This window comes from Zalophus californianus, chromosome 12, assembly GCF_009762305.2.
Source record: "Zalophus californianus isolate mZalCal1 chromosome 12, mZalCal1.pri.v2, whole genome shotgun sequence".
NCBI lineage: Eukaryota > Metazoa > Chordata > Mammalia > Carnivora > Otariidae > Zalophus > Zalophus californianus.
Genome location: NC_045606.1, coordinates 84,102,768 through 84,129,048, shown reverse-complemented (window position 1 = coordinate 84,129,048; position 26,281 = coordinate 84,102,768). Strand labels below are relative to the sequence as shown.

Here is a 26,281-nt window from a genome sequence, read left to right as displayed (position 1 = left end):
AGGAGGGGATAGAATAAAGGCACAGATGGAAGAATGCTACAACTATTTCTGATAATATTCACCAGAAAACTGTACTTGGAAAAAAAGAATATTTAGAAAAGCCATACAAAAATTCTATGTGCTAGGGGTGCCTGGGTGGCTCCATCGGTTAAGCATCCACCTTCCGCTCAGGTCATGATCCCAGGGCCCCGGGATCAAGCCCCACATTGGGCTCCCTGCTCAGTGGGGAATCCGCTGCTCACTCTTCCTCTGCCCCTCCCCCCCAAACTTGTGCACATGTGTGCTCTCTAATAAATAAAATCTTTTTAAAAATTGTATGTGCTAAATTCCTCAGTAAAAAAAAAATATTTCAGACTATGTAATGTAAAATAACTCTCTTGCATGAATAACCACAGACGTTGATAATCACTCATTCAATAAACATTTACTAAAAGCCTACTAAAAGCCGGACAGTGTTCTAAGTCTCTGTAGAATATGATAAAGAATAAGACATTATTTTTGTCTTTAAGGAACCCAAACTTAGTAAGTAGATAAGTTGAGAAACAAACAATTGCAATTCAGCATACATAAGTACTGTGATCCTTTGTGTATATATAAAGAAAGGAAGGTGGTGGTACAAAGAAAAGGCACAAGAGCATAGGCTCTGAAGTCCAAGAGACTGGTCTGAATCCGAACTCTGACATTTATTAGCTATATAACTTTGCACAAGTTATGTAGTTTCTCACTAAGCCTCAGTTCCCCATCAGAGAAGAGGATGCAAAAGTTACTTACCTCACAAGGTTATGAGGAGAAATAAGTTAATGGTTGTAAAACACCTTGAACAGGGCCAAATACACTGTAACTACTCTGTACACGTAACCTATTTGTATTAAAAAACAGAATTTTAAAAAGCTGTATAGGGGGACACCTGGGTGGCTCAGTCAGTTAAGCGGCTACCTTCGGCCCGGGTCATGATCCCAGTGTCCTGGGATCAAGTCTCACATCGGGCTCCTTGCTCAGCAGGGAGTCTGCTTCTTCCTTTCTCTCCCTCTGCTTGTGCTCTCTCTGTCAAATAAATAAAAAAATCTTAAAAAAAAAAAAAAAGCTGTATAGGAGCGCCCGGGTGGCTCAGTCGTTAAGCATCTGCCTTCGGCTCAGGTCATGATCCCAGGGTCCTGGGTTCAAGCCCCACATCGGGCTCCCTGCTCCGCGGGAAGCCTGCTTCTCCTTCTCCCACTCCCCCTGCTTGTGTTCGCTCTCTCACTGTCTCTCTCTCTGTCAAATAAATAAATAAATAAAATATTTAAAATAAAATAAAATAAAAATAAAAAGCTATATAAAGTACACTTGAGTGGGTCTTATAAGACAATTAGGAGAATGCAATGCTAGAAGAAGAAATGGTATGTATGGAATCATGACACAGTGTAGCACTAAAGTAAATTACAAGTTTTTTCTTTTTAATCTCTCTCTCCACCCTATTCTAAGAATTTAAGTTACTAACTACAAATACTTCTATATAGCTGAAATATAAAATGAAAGACATCAATGGTGAAGTTGGAGAAGTAAAAAGGAACAAACAGAAGAATTAGGGTAAAGAGGAGAAATCTGTGACCAACTGGATAAGGAATGAGCAAATGGAAGAAATCTACTGTGATTCCCAGGTTTTTCACTTGAATCACTAAACTGATGAGTTAGCCATGAAACTAGTTAGGATAAGGAGCAAAAAGGAAGAAAAGGTTTGGGAGGAAAGATGATTAAATTATTTTTTGACATGTTGAATTTAAGATATTCTTCAGTAACTTGCGTGATAGTCTAGTAGCCATTGGCAACAGACCAGGAAAATAGGTCTGGGTTGGAGACAGATTTTGGCATTGTTGGGAGATTAATATCACCCAGGGAAAATCTAAGAGTAGGAAGGGAAAACAAATAAACAAGCATATATTCTCAGATACTAAAATTAAGTGGCAGATAAAGGAAAACTAATGAGAAGTTCAAGAGCTAAAAGAATAACTAAGAGCTCTTCAGGAATAGAGACTTTGCCTAATTATTATGTTTTCCTAGGCTCTAGTACAGGAGGTAGTCAAAATAAAAATCCAAAGAAGTTGGGTAGGTTGAAGACTAAGAGATATCTAATGGATTTAGCAATCAGGAAGTTATTACCTTAACAAGAGCACTTGAGTGGAATGAAGGAGGCAGAAGTAAGACTGCAATAGATTGAAGAGAAAAAAAAATTAAGTCTATTCTTTCTGAAAGCTTGGCTGTGAATGAGAGAAATAAAATAGGACACATCAGCTAGAAGAAAATCCAAAAGGTTATTCATATTATACATTGAGGAGAAACAGATTCTTCCTGATAAAATATAAATGAGTGTTTATGAGAAAAACATTTAAAAATACAACAGTTTTAACAGAATCCCAGGTTGCTGCTAGTCATACATAATTATTTACATAGTATTACATAAAACATAATTCACTGATAAAGAATTAAAAGGAAAGCAAAATATCAAAGTGTTGATATGGTGGTCTTTAAGAGGAATTAATATGGATGATTTTCAAGTTCTCACTCAATATTTTCCGAATTTTAATAATGAGCTTGTATTCCTTGTACAGTGGTTGTGGTAGGAAGTAGAAGACAATAAACTGTACCAAAATTAATGGTATTTCAAAGGCAGAAAAGATTTAAGAGATTCTAACTCAAAGAAGATAAACCATAGAAGAGATGAAATATAAGCAGGCTGGAAGCAGGAAAGCAATGGTAAGAAAAAATAAAACCAACACAGATATGAAATCTTCATTGCACATAGCAGTACAAACACTGCTGAAAACATAGTAAAGGACATAGGCAACAGGACTGAGAAAGGCAAACAAGATATAAATGAACTCTGAAAACCATAAAACATTGTCAAAAGAATTAAAGAAGATTGTCTCCAAAGGCAAGGGAAACAAAGGCAAAAATGAACTATTGGGACTTCATCAAGATAAAAAGCTTTTGCACAGCAAAGGAAACAGTCAACAAAACCAAAAGACAACCCACACAATGGGAGAAGATATTTGCAAATGACATATCAGATAAAGGGCTGGTATCCGAGATCTATAAAGAACTTATCAAGCTCAACCCCCAAAGAACAAATAATCCAATCAAGAAATAGGCAGACATGAACAGACATTTCTGCAAAGAAGACATCCAAATGGCCAACACATGAAAAAGTGTTCCACATCACTTGGCATCAGGGAAATACAAATCAAAACCACAATGAGATACCACCTCACACCAGTCAGAATGGCTAAAATTAACAAGTCAGGAAACAGATGTTGGCAAGGATGCGGAGAAAGGGGAACCCTCCTACACTGTTGGTGGGAATGCAAGCTGGTGCAGTCACTCTGGAAAACAGTATGGAGGTTCCTCAGAAAGTTGAAAATAGAGCTACCCTACGACCCAGCAGTTGCACTACTGGGTATTTACCCCAAAGATACAAATGTAGTGATCCGAAGGGGCATCTGCACCCCAGTGTTTATAGCAGCAATGTCCGCAATAGCCAAACTATGGAAAAAGCCCAGATGTCCATCAACAGATGAATGGATAGAGAAGATGTGTGTGGGTGCCTGGGAGGCTCAGTTGGTTAAGCAACTGCCTTCAGCTCAGGTCATGATCCTGGAGTCCCAGGATCGAGTCCCGCATCGGGCTCCCTGCTCAGCAGGGAGTCTGCTTCTCCCTCTGACTCTCCCCCCTCTCATGTGCTCTCTCTGTCTCATTCCCTCTCTCAAATAAATAAATAAAATCTTTAAAAAAAAAAAAGATGTGTGGTGTGTATATACAATGGAATATTATGCAGCCATCAAAAAATGAAATCTTGCCATTTGCAATGATGTGGATGGAACTAGAGGGTATTATGCTAAGTGAAATAAGTCAATCAGAGAAAGATAATTATCATATGATCTCACTGATATGTGAAATTTAAGAAACAAGGCAGAGGATCATAGGGGAAGAGAGAAAAAAATAAAACAAGACAAAACCAGAGAGGGTGACAAACTATAAGAGACTCTTAATCTTAGGAAACAAACTGAGGACTGCTAGAAGGTAGGGGATTGAGGGGATGGAGTAACTGGGTGATGGACATTGGGGAGGGTATGTGTTGTGATGAGCACTCGGTGTTATAAGACTGATGAAAAAAAAAAGACTGATGAATCACAGACCTGTACCCCTGAAGCAAATAATACATTATATGTTAATTAATTGATTTTAAATGACAGGGGCGCCCTGGGTGGCTCAGTCGGTTAAGCGTCTGCCTTCGGCTCGAGTCATGGCCCCAGGGTCCTGGGATTGAGCCCTGCATCAGGCTCCCTACTCGATGGGGAGCCTGCTTCTCCCTCTCCCTCTGCTGTTCCCCCTGCTTATGTGCTCTCTCTCTGTCATATAAATAAATAAAATCTTTAAAAAAATAAAAAATAAACAAATTACAAAAACTTAAAAAAAATTACATGAAGAATTAAAGAAGATTTAAAGAAATTAAAAACATCCTGTGTTCAGGAATTGGAAGATTTAACATTGTTAAGATTGTAATAGTCCCCAAACTGATGTACAGATTCAACACAAATCCCTATGAGAACCTCTGAGTTCATACCAACTGACAGGCCAGTTCTCAAATTTATATGGAATTGCAAGGGACCTAGAATAGCCAAAACAATCCTGGAAAAGAATAAAGTAGGAGGACTCACACTTTCCGATTTCAAAACTTGCTATAAAGTAATAGTATGAGAGGCAGTGTGGTACTGGCACATGGATAGACATACAAATGAATAGAATAGAATCGAGAGTCCAGAAGTAAACCTGAATATTTATGGTCAACTGATTTTTGATAAGAATGCCAAGACTATTCCACAGAGAAAGAACAGTCTTTCCAACAAATGGAGCTGGGAAAATAGGGCAGCCAGTTGAGATAACCCTTACCCCATACCAAACATAAAAACTTACTCAAAAAGAATCAAACACATAAATGTAAAAGTGAAATTATAAAACTCTTAGAAAAAAACATAGGGTAAGTTTTTATGACCTTGGATTAGCAAGAGTTTTAGATATGATACACTGGACTTCACCAAAATTTAAAACTTTTGTGCTTCAAACAACACAATTAAGAAAGTGAAAAGACAACACAGAACATGAAAAATACCTGCAAATCATGTATCTTATAAGGAACTTATATCTAGAATATGTAAAGAGCTCTTAAATTCAATAGTAAAACGACAACTCAATTAAAAATGGAGCAGGGGCATCTGGCTAACTCAATCAGTAGAGCATGCAATTTTTGATCTCAGGGTCATGAGTTACAACCCCACACTGGGTAGAGAGTTTCCTCTTAAAAATATAAATAAATAAACAAATAAATAAAGAAAATGGGGCAAAGTAGTTAAAAGACATTTCTCTGAAGAAGACATGTAATTAGTCAACAAGCACATAAAAAGATACTCAATGTCAATTACACCTCAAAAAAGTTGGAAGAGAAACAAAGCAAGCAAGCAAACAAGAAAGAAAAAATGTTTGACATCATGAGTCACCAGGGAAATGCAAATCAAAAATCACAATGAGATGCCACTTCATATACACTAGGATGGTTAGAATTAAAAAGTCAGTAGATAATAACAAGTGTTGAAGAGAGCATGATGAAATTAGAAGCCTCACACACTGCTAGTAGGAATGTAAAATTCCAGCCACTTTGGAAAAGTTTGACAGTTCCTCAAATGAATATACATAGAGCACAGAGTTACCAAATGACCTAACAATTTCACTCCTAGGTATATACCCAAAAGAAATGAAAACCTATGTTCACACAGAAACCTCTATGCAATTTATTAGCAGCATTATTCTTAATAGCCAAAAAGTAGAAACAGTCTAAAAGTTCATCAATGGATAAATGGATAAACAAAATATAGTTTATCCATACAATGGAATATTATTTAGCCATAAAAAAGAATGAAGTATTGATAGCCACCACTTTAACATGGGTGAACTCTGAAAACATTACACAAAGTAAAAAAAGGCAGCCGCAAAAGACCATATACTACATAATTCCATTCATACAAGAAAGTCCATAATAGGGAAATCTACAGAGAAAAGGTAAATTAGTGGCTACTTAGGGGTGAGATGGGGGTGAAGTGGGGAATGGAAGCAGGAGGATAAGGGAATAATACCTAAAAGACATGGGGCTTCTTCCTGAGGTGACAAAAATGTTCTAAAATCGACTGCGGTAATAACTGCACATATCTGATTATACTAAAAACCACCGGTTTTAAATGGTGAATGGTGAATTTAAATGGTGAATTGTATAGCATTTGGACTATATCTCAAGCTACTAAAAACATAAATGGAAATGTTAAGAAAAAGTTTAAAAGAATTAACTACTCTTGTACTAAAGAAAATAAATAAAAAATGAAATTGCAAGATATTAAGAAAACAAATGCAACAGAAAGCCTATAACCTACAGAACACAGGTAAAGCAGTATTCAGAAGAAATCTTTTTTTCTTTTTAAAGATTTTTATTTATTTATTTGAGAGTGAGAGAGCAAAGCCAGGGACTCTGGGATCATGACCCAACCTGAAGGCAGATGCTTAACCACCTGAGCCACCCAGGCGCCCCAGAAGAAATCTTATAAACACTTAGAAAGAATGAAAAGAACATTAAGCATCCAACATGAGAAGACAGAAAAACAACCACAAAATAAATCTAAGAAAACCTAAACAAAGGATTTAAAACAATGAAAGAAAAAAGTAATAAGAAAATAGAAGAAACAGTAGAACTAATTAAAAAAAATACAAGAGCTGGTTCTAAAATCCAAGAACCAAGAAAAAAAACCCAGGAAATGTTTTTAAACATAAAAGAATATCTTGCTCAACTGCACACAAAATAATTTTGAAAACTTGATGAAATGGATTATTTTCTAAGATGATACAAGTTATCAAAGCTTCCCCCCAAAGATATACATTGTAAGCAGCCAAATTATCATAAAAGTAGACATAACTGTCAAAGAGATCCTCTTCCCCCAAACACTCAAGGTCCAAAGATTTCACAGGCAATTTAACCAAACCTTTAACTTCAATGCCATTTAGCCAGAGACAGAAAGAAAACAAACAAAAACAAAGAAAATTTTGAAATAATTTTTATGAAAGTGGCATAACCCAACAAAGATAAAACACAGAAAACTACAAAGCAATTTAGCTTATGAGGAATGATACAAAATTTCTAAATGAAGTTTAGCAAATAGAACCCAGCTGCACATTTAAAATAATACACGGTGACAAAGAGAACTGATTCAAGAATGCAAGGACGGTGTAGTAATAGTAAATCTATTAGTACAATTCATCACAATAGTAGATCAAAGGATTAAAATTACATAATTTCCAAAGAAGCTGAAAAGCTTTTGACAAAATTTACTTCCATATTTTTTTTAAAGATTTATTTCAGAGTCAGCGTAAGCAGGAGGGGGAAAGGGAGAGAGAGGATCTCAAGCAGACTCCCCACTGTGAGTGCAGCGGGATACAGGGCTCCATCTCATGACCCTGAGATTAGGACCTTAGCTGAAACCAAAAGTCAGACGCTGAACCGACCACGCCATCGAGGCATCCAAAAATTTACTTCCATATTAAGAAATCTTAACAAAATGGCAATAGTGGACTACTTTAACGTAATAAAATATGTACACTTCAATCTAAAGTCAGGTCTAATCTTAACAGGAAAACACAAAAAACATCCCACTGAAGTCAGGAATAAGAGAAAGATCCACTACTGTCTTATTGTTTAATATTTTGGGAAAGTATTAGCCAAATTAATTTGACAAAAGAAAGAAGTAAGAATAAAAATTGGAAAGGAGGAGATAAAATTATTTTTATTTGGTAATAATGTGATCATTTAACTGCAAAGCCCCCCAAAAATAACTGGGAAACTATTAGAGATAGCATTAGAATTCTAAAGGTGGCTAGGTACAAGATAAAAGATATAATAAAAGTAGAAACTCCATTTACAATAGCAACAAAAAAGATAAAATGCCAAGGGCTAAACATAACAAGAAATGTGAAAGGTCTTTACGAAAAAACTTTAAAATGTTACTGAGAGATGAGAAAGAAGACTTGAACAACAAGAAATGAATATATTCCCTGCTCTTGAACAGAAGTTTGAACCTCAAAAAGACATCAAATATCTCTAAATCAATCTGTAAATATAATGTTCTACCAATGAGAATATCAACAGAATGGGGGAGAGGAGCTAAACAAGCAAGAATATCCAGGAAAACTCTGGGAACTAGAGTAAGAGAGGACTATACTCAAAGAATGAGGTCATTAAGGTACAAATAGGTGAAATGATCAATGGAACAGAATAAAAGTCCCAGTAAGAACCCCAAATTATATGTAGGAATTAAATACACTATAGACAATATTTCAATACTGTGATAACTCGGTAGCCACCTAGAAAAATGTTGGATTCTTACCTTAATACTTTAATTTATATATATATATATATTTCAAAGATTTTATTTATTTATTTGACAGAGATAGAGCACAAGTAGGCAGAGAGGCAGGCAGAGGGACAGGGAGAAACAGGCTCTCTGCTGAGCAGGGAGCCCGATGCGGGACTCGATCCCAGGGCACTGGGATCATGACCTGAGCTGAAGGCAGCCACCTAACCAACTGAGCCACCCAGGTGCCCCATAATTTATATTTTGTATAGATAAGTGCATTTAACTTAAAATTATAAAAGTACCAGGAAAAAAACATAAGAATTTTCATTTTAATCAGAAATAATAAATAGGGGAGGCCTTTCTTATGATGCAAAAAGCTAAAATCCAAAAAAAGATTAATTACAACTACAAAAAATTTTAATTTCTGCTGAAAGAATATGCCAGAAACAAAGTCAAAAGCCAAATGACAAACTGTGAAAAATATCTGCAACACATATCAAAGACAACTAATTTCCTTAAAACACAGAGCTCCTATAAAAAATATTCAACATCCCACCAGAAAAATGAACAAAAAAATATAACCAGGTGAATAAAAAATATAAGCAAATGTTATAAAGTTAACAAATACAGTTCTTATATCTATTGAAAAGATGAAGAAAAATATACCTATTAAATTGACAATTTAAAAAAAGTTTGATAACCCACTTTATTACCAAGGGTATGGGAGGCCAGCAGTCCAACACTAACAGTGAAACATAAACTGGTACAACCTCTATGGAAGGCAATTTGACAATATCTATCAAAATTTAAACAGTACATAGCCTTTGACCCAGCAATTGCACTTCTAGGAATTTATTCTAGACAGACTCACTCATGTGCAAAAATGTATAGAGGGATATTAATTGTATCATCATTTACATTAGCAAAACTGTAACAATTTTAAATGCCCATCCAACTAAAGAAATGTTACTTACTGTTTCTCTCTCTACACACACACACACACACACACACACACACACACACACACACACACACACAGGAAATTTATCATTGGTTGCCTCTAGGGAAAGAAGCCAATTAGCTGGGGTCAAAGGTAGAAGGAAAACTTGCCTTTTATCATACGCTCTTTATACCATTTGGATTTCATGTCATGAACATATATCACATTTCACATTTTTATATTAAGATTTCAATGCTATCTTTGCCCAGCTTTACCAGTTGTTATATTTTTCCTTCTCTTTGTCAGTTTTTCAGTTTTCATTAGCAGCGATGTTAACTGTTATCCCAAGTAATACATTGTATTTAATCAAATTCACACAGGGAAATTACAATAGTAACTTGGGTTCTATTATCCCCATGATCTCCTTGCCCCTGAGCTCCAGCTCTGCATACTTATTCTATTAAAATGTTACTTGTTCTTTACTGAGTGTATAGAGATTATGAGTTAGAAATCCAGGACCAAAAAGCCATGAATTTCTTGGCCTATGGGGCAAACACATAATCACTACTGCATTTTAGGAGACAGCAAAAAGACAAGCTGCTCAAACAAGGTTTCACAAAATACCATTTGTGCTCTCACCGTGAATGCAGAGTCTAATCTATTTTTATGTGTAAGAATTTGATTTTATCCATTTGTCCAGAGTCAATGGGGCTGTTGAGAATTGAACCCACTAATCAATCAAATTCACAAGAAACTAATTGCTTACATATGCCAATGCACTCATTTAGAATTTGAGTATTTGTGTATATGTACACATGTATATATACATATACAATTAGTGTGTGTGTATATCAAGAGTATGAAATCCAGCATATCAAGGAATCATACATAAATGATAAATATGCCCAAGGAAAACTACATGAGTGTGTATAGGGAAGAGAATAAATCAGAGAAGGTCAAAGAAGGCTTTCCTGAAAACACAGCATGATTGAGCTAAGTTCCGATGGAAGAGAAGCTAAAAAAAAGGGGGAGGGGAACAGAATGAGGAGTAAGAGAGTTCTTGTATGATGGGATAGCATGTGAAATGGCCCTGTGGCAGAAGAGAGCATGATATGTCTAACAGAACAGAAAATGATCAAAGAGCATACCACGTGATGTAGAATTAACTCGAGAATGAGACAGACAATGCAGTGCCTTTTAGGTGGTGGTTAAGATTTTTGCCTTACCCTAAAAGCAATGAAGAGCTAGTAAAGGGTTGTAAGCAGAGACAAGAACAGTTTTGCGCTTGCAAAAGATGAGTGTACTGTACGCACTGGAGGGCAAGAGTAGAAGCAGGAAGACTGCTTAGAAAGCTACTGCAGGGGAAAAAGAACGAAAGAAGGAAAGAAAGAAAGCTACTGCAGGAAACCTAAGTGAGGGATGATGGCAGCATGGACTGGAGTTATAGTAGAAATAAAATAAACAGAACTGGGTGATTAATTACACCTGAAATGCAAGCGAAAAGAAAATTTAAGGAAGATGCCCAAGTTTCAGGTTTGCCTGACTGCATGGATAAAGATGCTATCACTGAAGGAGAGAGAGAACACTCCAGGAAGACCAGGTTGTTCTATTTTGTTTCACCAGGGACTGCATAGTGGGTGTGCAAAAAGTAAGAAAGGGTTCTGGATGCTTAGTATCTGGAAGTCTTGGTAGAGAATGATGAAAAAAAGGAAAATGGGATTAGAGTTCAATGGAGAGAGAAAGTTAGCTTCAAAAACTTAAAAAAGAAAAAAATGTTTAACCTCCAGGGTCAGCCATAAAATGGCCCTAGACATTTCTATCCCTCACCACCACCTAAAATCTTTTTAAACACCTCAATATACAACCTTTCAATCCCGGGGGGGGGGAGGGGGAAGAGACTTAAAATGTCATGCTGGGGAAAATAATGAATTGGTGTACAAGAATTTCAAATATATTGAGATAATCAGATATTCCTAATTCTGATAGTGAATGAATGACAGAGGCCACCTACTTGGGAAGGAAGAATGAAGCACCAATCAAGGGGAAAAGAAGGTAGAAAGAAAAGGCTGATCACCCCATCGCATGAATTTTCACAGCTTAAACACGTTTATCTTTACCTCTGGACAAATGGCTGTTCTTGGCCTTGTCTGCTAAGGAAATGCAGAAATAGCCCCACACCTAAGCCCCATATCAGAAATCATGGCTTCCACTGCCATCAGGTGGCGGCAGTGAGGAAGTGCACCAACCAGGTTCTTTGAGCCTGGGAATGCCTATATCAAGCCCATGGTATAATTAATCTGAGATCAAAGACCTAAATATAAGTAGTAGTAGAGGGCAAACTGGTAATAATCTTTGGTAAGATTTAGCTTCAAATCAGCCAATACACAAAAATATAAGTTTTCACTATTAATTTGGGGTAAGAAAAAGGATTTCTTTTTTTCTTTTTTTTAAAGATCACATACTTGGCAATCCAGAATACCCAGTTTGATACTATCACCTCAAACCCAACTCCTGGTATATTACATATTTGACTATTTAAAACTGCTTCAATGTTAATTTTAATAGCACACAGAAATGTTAATGTGCATTTCTAACACACATTAATAACCTCATCACAAACAAGTGACTGTCTTCATTCAATGTGCAAAATTCCCTTTGTTATCTTCAAATTAATCAAATAATTTTTGACTACTTGGAAGTACAGGCATGCTAGTAAAAGGAATTAAAAAACCATCATGTTCTCAAAACTCATCGGTTAAACAAATACATCACTGATAAAATCAACTTCAACATTATTCACAAACAATATGGTGAATGGTTAACACATCATTCCTGATAGTTCTCTTCAAAGTAGAAATAAGCTTGCCCAATATAATATTTGACATTCTGTGTAGTATTTGCTTCCCTATCTTCCCCCTACGATACTTCACTTACAAATGTTTTTTTTTTAAATTGTCTGCACACACACATCGATTTGATTTGTCTTTGTTTTTTAAGGCATCTCAACTCAAGGATAGGAAATTGTAGGTCAAAACGTAAAATAATCACATTGGGTGCATTTTTCCAATTCTCAATCAGCTGTTTTTATATAGTAGAGGCAGCATAATTTTGTCACTAAGTAGGTTCTTGATCTTCATTTTCTTCCCTTAAAATCCAGTTCACGCCCGCTATTCTGCTCTGGACATTCCAAAATATTAATAATTTAACCAGTTCTTGCTAATTCTCTTGGTTCTGTTTCCCACCCACACCCCAACACCCCCTCCCGTCCCCCTTACCCCACCCCGCGCCTTTCCTCCTGCTTTCTTGTCTCAGAATGCCCAACTCTTACACACTCGAGGTGGTTTTTACAAAATCACTCTTTGGAATGCTCTTCCCTCTTCTCTCCTCAATCTAGCACCCTTTTAAAAATAATTTCTCACAGCTAGGCGCCAATGTCTTTCTTTGACAAGATAAAACTGCGGAAGAGGACGAGACTGGGAACAGAATAGGCGAAACATTTGGGAATGTCAATGAAACAGCGGCCTCTCCTTTTAAAAGAAAACACAACTCTCAGCACAGAGCTTTCAACAAAGCAAAAATACTTCCTTTCGCTGTGTTCCTGCTCCTTCCCTGACCTCAAAGACACCTTTCCTTTTCTCTATGCCCCAGTCCCTCTGCTATGCGTGGGGCCTGCCTTTCCTCCTCCCACGGAAAAGCAAGCCAGGGAGAAAAGAAAAGGTAGCAGTCGCCTTCCTACCGCGCCCGCAACCTGTCAGGACCCTGTCCCACGACTCACCTGGCAGGTGCGGCCGCCCGGAGAGTTGCACGAAGCGGTTGAGCTGGCCAGTCCCCCGACCCCCGCTGCCCCCACTGCCCCCGCCGGCCCCGCTACCTCCGCCGCCGCCGCCACTGCCTGCGGCGCCTCCTCCCCGCCGGCGGTTCCTGTCCCAGCCCTGGGCGGCCGACATGACCCGCTAACGATTGCCGCAGTGGGGTCCCGGCAGCCCCTGGCCCGGCGGTACTAGCCGAGCCTCCTTCCTGGGCTCCTCCAGAGACCCGGGAGACAGGGGTAGGGGGAGCGCCCTGTTCTCACCAGTGACCAATGACTGGCTTACATGGTGACAGGCAGCCAATGGCCAGTCGCCTTCTTGGTAGGTGGAGAGAGGCGGGGAGAGACGTGGTAACCATAGCTATGGCTAAAAAAAAAAGTGGGGGGAGAGAAAGGCAGAAGCAGCCACTCAACACACGCATCAACCGCGCTAAGCAAGCCCGCGTCGCGGCGACTCCTGCGGGATCAGGAGGGCCAATCGAAGGTCGAGTGAAAGAAACCACTCCTGCAGAAAGAGTACCCGCGACAGCCGGTCCTCCAGGCACGGTTAGGATTCAGGAACTCTTTCCATAAACACCGAAATCAGAAATAGGAAATAGGATAAGCACATAATACACATATTTGGGGGCAATACAGTGTTCTGCCGGCTTTGCAGACTGAGATCCCTTTCCCTGACGGTTGACATACACAAAGGGCTCTGTTGGAGGAGGAAAAAACACAGAGGCGGAGTCGAAGCTTAAATCTAAGAGTGAGGTATTCCTGGGTTTCATTTATCTGTCTTTGAGTTGACTGGCTGAGCTCCTCCCTTAATTAAATACAAGCCACCTCCTAAGCAAACAATTTTAAACCTGGTTAATAAACATGAAAAATGTTCAAGCTCACCAGTAATCAGAGAAATACAAATGAAGACCCCAATAAGAAACCATTTCTGGCTTATTACGTTAGTAAAGATTTTTAAAATAACCTAGCAGTGAGAAGAGTGCCAAGAAAAAGGTACTTTCAAAAAATGACTGATGGCTATATGAAAATGTTTTTGTTCAAACCCTTCTTTGCTTGTAGAAAATTTGAATCACCTTAAAGACAAACAGATATGGAAGATCAAGATCGAAGAAAAATGCAGAGGTACAGATCAGAAATTCCTATTGTTCCAAAATTAAACAGAAAACTTGGCTTTGAACTTACTGGGCGCAGTGCTAAGCAGGAAAATACAGATAGTTTACTGATGTTTATCAATGATAAGAGAAAAGCGTATGTATTCTTCAAGAAAAACAACTTTTCAAGGTTCTTAGATATGGTGGCTTTTTTTTTAAATGTAAACCTTTATATAGGAGAACCTTATGTGATGCAAGGAAAAAAGAGAAAATCTGCTGTAGCTGAGGATGCATATGCTTTTGGTCAAATTTCATGTCACCACTGGCCCCGCCTCCTTATTTTCCTACTTTTAGTCCCTCGGGGCAGGTGTTTTACCCAGTAAACACTATCACACACTGCTTATGAAAATGTTTGAGACCTGGGGGAAAAAAAGGTGATGGCTGGAAACTATGAAAGTCAAAGTCAGTAAGTGCTAATTTTTCTAAAGAAACTGTACCATTGAGTAAACCAAATAGTAGATGAAGGAAATTTTCTTTTTACAAGAGTATTCCAAGTAATAAAGAATGACACAGTATCACCATTTTGCAACCCCTGATAAATTTATCAACCCATTGAACAGCCACCGCTAGCATTACAAAATGAAAGATGACATATATGTGCCTCTAGAACATAAACGTAACTATGAAGTAGTCTTTCTTTTTTTAAAAAAAGATTTTATTTATTTATTTGAGAGAGAGAGAATGAGAGACAGAGAGCACTAGAGGAAAGAGGGTCAGAGGGAGAAGCAGACGCCCCGCTGAGCAGGGAGCCCGATATGGGACTTAATCCTGGGACTCCAGATCATGACCTGAGCCGAAGGCAGTCGCTTAACCAACTGAGCCACCCAGGCGCCCTATGAAGCAGTGTTGTCGAAAAAAATTGAACCTGTATCTCGCCAGGTATCTATATTTAACTAACAATTTATAGGAAATACAGAGGATAGAGGAATATAAAAAAATACTACAGCGATGCAAACAGGAAAATCCAGACTGTGGAAATTCTACAGGATAAACAAATTTCTTCAACAAATAAATTACAAAGGAAAGAGAGATATTTGGAAGAAAAAATCTATGGGATAAAAGGAGACTTGTGATGGTGGTATAACTCCTTGAATATACTAAAAATCACTGAATAGTAATGGTTGCATAACTTTGTCATATTAAAAACCACTGCATTGCACACTTGAAAAGGGTGAATTTTATGGTGGATTTTATGTGGATTATATCTCAATTAAAAAATTTAAAATAATATGGGAAAGGAGGAATGGATGGGGAGCTAGATGAAACACATTTAACCATAAGCTGAAGCTGGGTGATGAGGACATAAGAACTATTCATTATACTGTTCTGCTACCTTCATATATGTTAGAAATTCTTCATAATAAAAAGGAAAAGGGGCACCTGGGTGGCATAGTCCGTTGAGGGTCAGACTCTTGATTTGGTCTCAGGTCATGATCTCAGGGTCGAGCCGATTCAGGCTCTGTACTCAGCATGGAATCTGCTTGTCCCTCTCCCTCTGCTCCTCCCTCTGCTCATACTCTCTGTCTCTCAAATAAATAAATAAGCAAATAAAATCTTTTTTAAAAGTCTACAAAAATAAGATTAAACAATCAACTGAAAACCATCTCATGTAGTTATATAGAATATATAATACACATATCATATGTATGTAATAATCACTTTTAACTCCAGACACAAAATGAAACTTTTGTTCCTAACTAAATTTAAAATTATGAAATTATTTTAAAAACCTTCTAAACAGGTTGCCGCCAAAACTTCTTAATGTGGAATATAAGTACACTTTGATGGGTATTGACAGGATTTGCAGAGGGGTCTTCAAAGTAAGTGCATGCAGGGGCACCTAGATGATTCAGTCCATTGAGCCTCTGGCTCTTAATTTCAGCTCAGGTCATGATCTCAGGGTCATGAGATCCAGCCCCGCATTGGGCTCCACACTCAGCCAGGAGTCCCCTTGAAAGTCTCTCTCTCCATGTCTCTCTGCCCCTCCCTCCCCTCCCACCCCTGCTCTTTCTCTCAAATAAATAAATAAATCTTTAAAAGTAAGCAAACAAATAAGTGTGTGCAGGCACACCTGGCTGGATCAGTCATAGAGCATGTGACTCTTGATCGTGGGCCATGAGTTGGAGCCCCACATTGGATGTAGTGATTACTTAAAAAAAAAAAATTAACAATATGAGTGTATGCAGACAATATGTACTTGCTATAACATAATATGAAGTACCCAATACCACCTATCAAGTCATCATACCAAAAACATTCACTGGAATCTAATCAAGATTTAAGCTCTAACTTCCAGTTTACAGGAACTTTCAGGGCACAAAGGAACAGTTAAATGACATATAAAACAATCAAACAAATCCAGGGAGATAATCTTTGCCATGCCTAGCCTGGTTTCATCAATAAGTCAATGTCATGAAAAACAAAATGAAATAACACAAAAACACAGCGGGCAGGTGGTGACCCCTAACAAAATAATAGAGGTAGGCAATGATAATCAACAGCTGCTCACATAACAAAAAGGAACAAGCAGGCAGTATGTGTGTGCTGACAAGTACAATCATCAGTGAAATACTCTTGCCAAAAAAATGAATCCGAATAAAGCCAAACCTGTAGCTCTATCAGTTTACAGGAAATAAAAGGGACAGAGAATATGTTAAATAATATCTTGGGGATGTAATCTGCAAAGTATAGAATGTGGATAACTCTATAGAACAAACAGCCTATTTTCTTCAACCTGATATTTCAAGAAGAAGGAAAAGGAACCCACAAATTAATAGAATTTTAAGAAATATATCAACCAAAAGTAGGGTGTGGACCTTGTTTGCATTTTGGTTAGAATAAGCCAACTATTTTTTTAATGGGAAATTTTGGATATTGGATTATATTTGGGAATCATTAAATTTTTAAGGTATTATGGATATATATATATTTTTTTTTTTTAAAGCCATCTTTTAGAGAAAAGATACTGAAATATTGATAGGTAAAAGGCTATGATGTCTAGGATTTGCTTCAAAATCATCCAGGCAGAGGGGCATGGGAGACAGGATGAGAATGTAGATGGAGCAAGGATGGCCTGGAGTTAATGCTTCATGTAGCTGGGTGATGGGTAATTGGAGTTCACGGCACTATTCTCTCTTCTTTTGTGTATATTTTAATTTTTCCCTCATAACAAGGTTTTCAAAATGGTTCTCAAAAGAACAGTGCTAAATTAAAGGGAACTTATAGCAAAATATATGGGATCCTCCTGAACAAATCAACTTTAAAAGACAATTTGGGGGCAAATGGGAAAATTTCGAAATTTGGAAAGGTTACTAGAGGATATTGGGGAAATAACATTATATTTGTTACGTATGACAATGATATCAAGGTTACTTTTTTAAAATCTCTTTATTTTTTAGGGCGCCTGGGTGGCTCAGTTGGTTAAGCGACTGCCTTCGGCTCAGGTCATGATCCTGGAGTCCCAGGATCGAGTCCCACATCAGGCCCCCTGCTCAGCAGGGAGTCTGCTTCTCCCTCTGACCCTCTTCCCTCTCGTGCTCTCTATCTCTCATTCTCTCCCTCTCAAATAAATAAATAAAAATTTAAAAAAAAATAAAATCTCTTTTTTAAATTACACATAATTAAATATTTTTTTAAAAGATTTTATTTATTTATTTGACAGAGAGCGACACAGTGAGAGAGGGAACACAAGCAGGGGGAGTGGGAGAGAGAGAAGCAGGCTCCCCGTGGAGCAGGGAGCCCGATGTGGGGCTCGATCCCAGGACCCTGGGATCATGGCCTGAGCCGAAGGCAGACGCTTAACGACTGAGCCACCCAGGCGCCCCATAATTAAATATTTAAGGATGGACTATAATAATACCTCGAGATGGCAGGACCATCTCTACCCGCCTTGAGGCTTACTCATGAAAATAGCCTTAAACAGTTAGAGCTTGCAGTTCACACTAACTTGGAAAACAAGTTAGTTGGAATTAGCAAGAAGTCTGCATTGACAATATTTTCCAGGAAACTGTTTTATAAATGTTGAACACAAACAATGATTCAAACAAATTTCCAGGATTGTTTTCCAGCAGAGCTTCTAGAATTACAACATTTGATGTAGTTAGAGACGAGAGGATTGGGGAGGGGTAAAAAGTACATACTACATTAGGAAATCTAGTTGTATTTATCATATTGACATCTTAAACTCAGCACTGTGTAAGCCAGTGCCTCTGAACCCTGACGCCACACTGGACTCGCCTGAGGCTGTTATGGAAAACACTGATGTTCAGTTTCCATACAGACCATTTGGATCAGAATCTCCGGAGCACAGGCACTGGCCATATTTTTAATGTTCCCTGAGTTATTCTAATTTGCAGCCAGGGTGGAGAACACAAGTATAGTCCTCTGTACCCCACCCAGTTTTATCACATGCAAAATGACAGTAATATCTTCCTTTTTAACAGCATGTAAGTTACTGTGAGAGACCAATAAAATAGTATATGTGAAAGTACATGGAGGGGCGCCTGGCTGGCTCAGTCAGTGGAGCATGTAACTATTGATCTTGGGGTCCTGAGTTCAAGCCGCATGTTGGGTGTGGAGCCTACTTAAAAAAAAATAAAAAGAAAGTACATGGAGGGGGTGCCTGGGTGGCTCAGTCGTTAAGCGTCTGCCTTCGGCTCAGGTCACGATCCCAGGGTCCTCGGATCAAGCCCCGCATTGGGCTCCCTGCTCTGCGGGAAGCCTGCTTCTCCCTCTCCCTCTCCCCCTGCTTGTGTTCCTTCTCTCACTGTGTCTCTTTCTGTTGAATAAATAAAATCTTTAAAAAAAATAAAAAGAAAGTACATGGAAAAGTATAATGTTTTATGTAAATGTAAGGTCATATTTTCACATTAGCAATCAATCGATGTTATCAATGTATAGCAATCCTTTAAAAATGTTTACTTCTTGGACTGTTCATTAATTTGTTGCAGACTAAATATAACCCAGAATCATATAAATTCCTTGGTGAATAGTCAAATGTGACTAACTGCTTGTCATTAGCCCAGATCAAATCAGCATTGGTATTGAGAAGCCCAAACTAATGAGTCTTTAGTTTACTTAATTACAAAAATTACAAGCCTCTGTACATATAAGCATTACACACGTAAGCATTACACATATAGCTATCATAGAACCACAAAGCACAAACTGTAGCTAAGGTTAAGTTTGGCTGCCCAAGGAAAAGAAGGAAGAAGGCTCACATTTACTGATCACCTTTTGTGAACTAGGCACTTTTATGTATATCATCTTTATTAATAGAAAGATTAACCTACCATAGTATTTTGAAACATTAAGTCATGAAATCAGTTCAATGGGACATGACCAGTATTTCCTGGAAGAAGAATAAAAGTATAAGAGTGCAAGAGAAAAAGGGGTGGGGGGACAAAGTTGGAAGGGCCTGCTCTGAAGGGTTATACAAACCTTAAGTCCTTTTCTCACAGTGTTTAGGCAGGCATTTGATCCACGTAAGGGTAGGTGACCAAGTGTTTACCAAAGTTTTAGGTTCTCAGAAGCCCAGTAACTTCAGCCTTGTCTAAGAAATTGATATGGAAATTCTGAAGGCAACTCTTTGCCCTACCCCACCCCCATTTAAACACACACACACCCCCCACTAATTTCAAAGCTTCCATGTTTCTTTGTGTAGCTCTAAATATAAAAGGTTGAGTCTCTCTCTCTCTCCCTCTACCCCTCCCCACCACTCTTCTCTCTCTCTCTCTCTCAAATGAGTGGATGAAATCTTAAAAAAAAAAACCCAAATAAATAAATAAATAAATAAAATATAAAAGGTTGAATTTGCCTTTGATATTTGGAAAAAAGACCTTGGGCTTTACAAATGTAAAACCAAGATTTCATTCTGGAATAGGGAAGGAGTGAAACAATTCTGCTTGAGATGACACTGGAAAGGCAAACCTCATTAAGGAGCTTAGACTGAATCCTAATGGAGTGAGGAGCCATTGAAGTCTTTAAGAGGTGACATGATCAGATTAATGTTTTCAAAGATCACTCCAGTGAATTGAGTTGAGGATTTCTTTTTTGTAAGATTTATTTACTTAGAGAGAGAGAGAGTGTGTGTGCACACGTGTGTGCGCACACGAGCACGCATACACACACACACACACACACACACACACACACACACACACACGAGCGGTAGGGAGGGGCAGAGGGAGAACCAGACTCCCCAATGAGCAGGAAGCCTGATGGATCATGACCTGAGCCAAAGGCAGATGCTTAACTGACTGAGCCACCGAGGCACCCCAGGTTGAGGATTTCTATGGGAGGCTATCCATTGCCATGGGTGAACCTGCCTATAGGCAGCAGCCTCAGGAAAAAGACCTCTGCTCCCAGGTTATCTTCTACCTGCCACACTAAAGAGCTATCATGTCACATTATGCATATTTGAGAGCAATATCACAAAAGATTGGAATTCTCATTTAGGCTATGATTTAAATGTAATATTGTTCTAGCACGAAACCATGTAGTCTTAGAATCATCAATTATAAAGACAATGCTCTTGGGGCATCTGGCTAGCTCAGTCAACTCTTGATCTTGGGGTCGTGAGTTCAAGCCCCATGTTGGGTGTAGCACTTACGTTAAAAAGTACAAATAAATAAATAAACCTTAAAAAAAAAAGACAATGATCTTGTAGCAGTGTTTTATAACTGAAAGACTGAAACAATTAAAATTTATTGTTATTTAATAAGTTTAATTTTACACTTGACATCAGGAAAATGTCATAATGAGATGCAGTGATATGTTAGTTTTTGTAGGCTAATGAGAAGAGGACAAGGGCTGACATGTGAATATGCATTTGTGTCAAATGAAGGCTGCGTGATGTCACAGCAGACAATGCAAAAGCAAGTTTCACAGTGGTCCTCATGTTCCAAGTCCAATAAAAAAATGGAAGTTTCTAAAGAAAACTGAATAATGGTCAATCATTTTTATTTTTATTTATTTTGGCAGGGGAAGGGGCAGAGGGAGAGGGAGAGAGAGAATCTTTTTTTTTTTTTTTTGAGAGAGAGAGAATCTTAAGCAGGCTTCAAAGGGGCTCGATCTCAGGACTCTGAGATCATGAGCTGAACTGAAATCAAGAGTCAGATGCTTAACCAACTGAGCCACCCTGACATTGCCCCCCACCTTTTTTATGGTCATTCATTTTTAAAGTTATGTGAATGAGTCATTTGAACGTTTACTTATTTCCTTTAATAATCTAATAGAAAGTTCTGGGCTAAAATTAGACATTTTTTCCCAACATCTGCGACATTGAACTTGAAGTCCAGATATGATTTCCTGCTACCAATTCTAGCAATAATTGTCATATATATACATTTGATTCAGGTTAAAGTGACACTAAGTTAACTATAAGGGAACAAGACAGTTTTATGAAAATATTAAGTAACATCTCATTAAATTGACTTTAGGAGAACACTCTCTGGCAAAGATTTGTAAAGTATTAAGTCTGATTATCACAAACAAGTAAACAAATATTGAAACTATTAATATCATTTTGTATTTTTGGTGTGGTAAGCTTATATGAACAGGCACTGTCTGCATGTGTTAATACTATTGAAAATAAATTACACTAGGAGATTAATTAAAGAACCTAAACTGGGCCATATTTTTCTACTTTTCTCCAACATTGGTGACTGTAGCTCAGCAAACATCATTCATTAATGTGAACTGTTTTGAGTTTACAGTTATTTAATTTATAAGTTTATTCTGATTTTGTCTTATAAGCACTACAAGCATAAGAAGGTTATAAATAATCTATGCATTGAAGTAATCTGATAAAAATAACATGTCAACATTGAGGAGGAGGCTCTTTTCTGTGTAAAACAGAATGAACAAAATCAAAAGGTGGAACGAACATTAATCATTTTAAGAAATACTGTTCTACCAAATGCTCCTTCTTGCTTAAAATAGATTAAATTGGGGTTGTCACCCAAATCCAGTAAAATCTTAATCAATATACTACCTCTAGAGTTGTAAGAAACAGATGCAAACCATACAGTTATGGTCTCAATACAAATGTGAGATATTGCCTACACAAAATAGAAGCTTAAGAAGAGCTTTCTAAATAGCTGTGAGACGTGAAATAAAATAATACATAACATTGTAATAGTCCCAAGATTGGCCCAATAGCCAGATGAGTAATGATTGAATCTTTAAATCAAATTCTAATTTTTAAAATGATGAATACATCCTTATTGTATAATCTTCTGTAAATAGAAGAATATATAGGGGCGCCTGGGTGGCTCAGTTGGTTAAGCAACTGCCTTCAGCTCAGGTCATGATCCTGGAGTCCCGGGATCGAGTCCCGTATCGGGCTCCTTGCTCAGAGGGGAGTCTGCTTCTCCCTCTGACCCTCTTCCCTCTTGTGCTCTCTGTCTCTCATTCTCTCTCTCTCAAATAAATAAATAAAATCTTTAAAAAAATAGAAGAATATATAGAAAAAGTGAAACTCTCCCCTTCCCTCGCCTCCCAATCCTACTCTCCAGCCCAAAAGACTGTTAATGGTTTGACGTCTATTCTTCCAGATCTTTTTCTATGTATTTAGATGCAGGGCCCTATCCCAGGGCCCTGGGATCATGACCTGAGCCAATGGCAGATGACCTGAGCCGATGACAGACGCTTAACCAACTGAGCCACCCAAGCACCCTACTGTTACTATTTTTTAACAGGATTTTGTTATTCTTTTTTTTTTTTTTCAACCTGCAGCCATTCTTCTGTCCTTTGGTGGAAACAGTAAGAGTGAAGATCTCTTAGTCCCAAAGCAGTACATTGTCTTTTAGGATGTAAGTTTACAAACAGCAAAAAAACAAACAAAAATATTGATGGAAATGCTAAATTTCAGTTAGGGGATTGTGAAAATAATGGTACTTTTTTCCCTATCTATATTAGTTTCCTTGGTGTATTAGTTTTCTAGGGTTGCCAAAATACCACATACTGGGTAGCTTAAACAAAAGAAATGTATTTTCTGGGGCACCTGGGTGGCTCAGTCGGTGAAGCGTCTATCTTCGGCTCGGGTCATGATCCCAGGGTCCTGGGATCTAGTCCTGCGTCAGGCTCCCTGCTCAGCGGGGAACCTGTTTCTCCCTCTCCCTCTGTTGCTCCCTCTGCTTGTGCTCTCTCTCTGTCAAATAAATAAAATCTTTAAAAAAAAAGAAATTAATTTTCTTACAGTTCTGGAGGCTAGAAGTCTGAGATCAAGATGTCAGCAGGACTGGTTCCTTCTGGAGGTTCTGGGTGAGAATCTGTTCCATGTCCCTTTCCTAGTTTCTGGTGGTTGCTCCCAATCCTTGGCTTCCAGCTGCATCACTCCAATCTTATCACGTGATGCTTTCCCTGTGCATCTCTGTGCCCAAATTTCCCTCTATGTATAAGGACACCAGTCATATTGGATTTAGGGCACACTCAAATCCAGTATGACCTCAACTGAATAACATCTGCAAAGACCTCATTTCCAAATTCATAGGTTCTAGGTAGACATGAATTTTGGTGGGGGGAGACACTATTCAACCCAATATACTATCTAAGTTCACAAACTCCTGGTTTAATGGAGTCTGTACTAAGTCTAAAAGAGAGAAATGATGAAAAATGCTAATGGTTTCTGTGTGAAATTATGGATTTTTTCTTATCTCTATTTTCAGAATGTTCTAGAATATGATTTTATTACTTTTAGAATAAAAATAAAGAAATGATGATATATTATTGATTTTAACCATTGGCAACTTTTTAGGTAACAAAATTGCCTTTGAATTTGGCCTTGGATAATTTTATCGGCGTAAAGGCACAGGGACCTGGGCAGGTAAAAGGGGTCAGCCTCCTGGTTTATATATCTGTGAAATTACAGATTAACCTGAAAAGTCTCTCTCAAGGAAAAACGTACAGTCACATTTAATTCTTTTAGTGTAAAAAGAATACATACAAAGTCTCATAGACTTAAGGGATTCTTGGATAAATACAAACTACAAATGCCATATAACAATGAAATTTTAAAACACTAGTAAAGAGGGCGCCTGGGTGGCTCAGTTGGTTAAGCAACTGCCTTCGGCTCAGGTCATGATCCTGGAGTCCCAGGATCAAGTCCCACATCGGGCTCCCTGCTCAGCAGGGAGTCTGCTTCTCCCTCTGACCCTCTTCCCTCTCGTGCTCCCTATCTCTCATTCTCTCTCTCAAATAAATAAATAAAATCTTTAAAAAAAAAAACACTAGTAAAGATACCTCATTAAAAAGAGGTATGGACCCCTTTATTTGTGGCCATTGAATTTTTGACAAGGGTGTCAAGTACATTCAATGCAGAAACAGTCTTAACAAATGGTGCTTGGACAACTGGATTTCCACAAGCATAAGTAACAAAAGATAAAACAGATAAACTGGAGGTCATCAAAATTTAAAACATATGCATCCAGGAATGTTATCAAGAAAGTAAAAAGAAGGGGCGCCTGGGTGGCTCAGTCGGTTAGGCAGCTGCCTTCGGCTCAGGTCATGATCCCAGAGTCCTGGGATCTAGCCCTGCATCAGGCTCCCTGCTCAGCAGGGAGTCTGCTTCTCCCTCTCCCTCTGCTCCTCTCCCGACTTGTGCTCTCTCTCTCTCTCTTGCTCAATCTCTCAAATAAATAAACTCTTAAAAAAAAAAAAAGAGTAGGGCGCCTGGGTGGCTCAGTTGGTTAAGCGACTGCCTTCAGCTCAGGTCATGATCCTGGAGTCCCGGGATCGAGTCCCGCATCGGGCTCCCTGCTCAGCAGGGAGTCTGCTTCTCCCTCTGACCCTCTTCCCTCTCGTGCTCTCTATCTCTCATTCTCTCTCTCTCAAATAAATAAATAAAATCTTTAAAAAAAAAAAAAAAAAAAAAAAAAGAGTAAAAAGACAACCTACAGAATAGGAGAAAATATTTGCAAAGCATGTATCTGAGGAGGGTTTATTATGATGAATATATAAAGAACTCCTAAACTCAAAGAAAAGACAACCCAATTGAAAAATGGGCAAAGGATCTAAATAGACACTTCTCCAAAGAAGAATAGCCAATAAGCACATGAAAAGATGCTTGACAACACTATGATTAGGGAAATGCAAATCAAAACCACGTAAGATACCACTTCACATTCCCTAGGATAGCTAAAATAAAAAAGATAGACAATAGGGGCACCTGGATGGCTCAGTTAAGCAACCAACTCTTGGTTTCGGCCCAGGTCATGATCTCAGGGTCATGAGATCCAGCCCCACATCAGCTCCATGCTCAGTGGAGAGCCTGCTTGAGATTCTCTCTCCCTCTCCCTCCGCCCCTCCACTCTGCCCTGCGCAGTCTCTCTCTCAAATAAATAATCTTTTTTTTTTTTTCTTTACACGTAGACAGGGGCGCCTGGATGGCTCAGTCAGTTAAGCATCTGCCTTCAGCTCAGGTCATGATCTCAGGGTCCTAGGATCAAGCCCCAAGTCTTGATAAATATGTACCCACTTAAAAACCTATTAAAAGTCTGCTTCTCCCTCTCCCTCTGCTCCTCCCTGCCCCCAGATCATGATCTCTCTCTCTCAAATAAATAAATAAAATCTTTTTTTAAAGGTAGACAATAAAAAAAAAGGTAGACAATAATAAGTGTTGACAAGAACGTGGAGAGATTAGAACCCTGGTACACTGCTAGTAGGATTGTAAAATGGTACAGCCACCTTGGAAAGGTTTGAGAGTTTCTCCAAGTGTTAAACATAGAGTTACCAGATGACTCAAATCTTACTCCTTGATATAAACCTAAGAGAACTGAAAACATGTCCACACAAAAAAACTGGTACACAAATATCCATAACAGCATTATTCATAATAGCCAAAAAAAGGAACAACACAAATGTCCATCAGGGGATGAATGGAAAACCAAAATAAGGTATATCCATCAGTACAATGGAATATTATTCAGCCATTAATAAATGAAGTACTAATACATAC

The 26,281-nt window shown here is 38.2% G+C and overlaps 1 protein-coding gene across 3 annotated transcripts in view; it reads right to left on the bottom strand.

The window, feature by feature from the left end:
* KLHDC10 (kelch domain containing 10) overlaps positions 1-13,431 on the bottom strand; it is a 54,256-nt gene extending 40,825 nt beyond the window's left edge. For 2 of the 3 annotated variants that reach the window (XM_027573903.1, XM_027573904.1), the window contains exon 1: positions 13,142-13,431. In XM_027573903.1, coding sequence (XP_027429704.1) covers positions 13,142-13,313 — 172 coding nt within the window. In that variant the 5' untranslated portion in view covers positions 13,314-13,431. The remainder of the gene's footprint in view (positions 1-13,141) is intronic. The other variant, XM_027573905.1, reaches the window with a different exon arrangement.
* Positions 13,432-26,281: the final 12,850 nt, after the last annotated feature.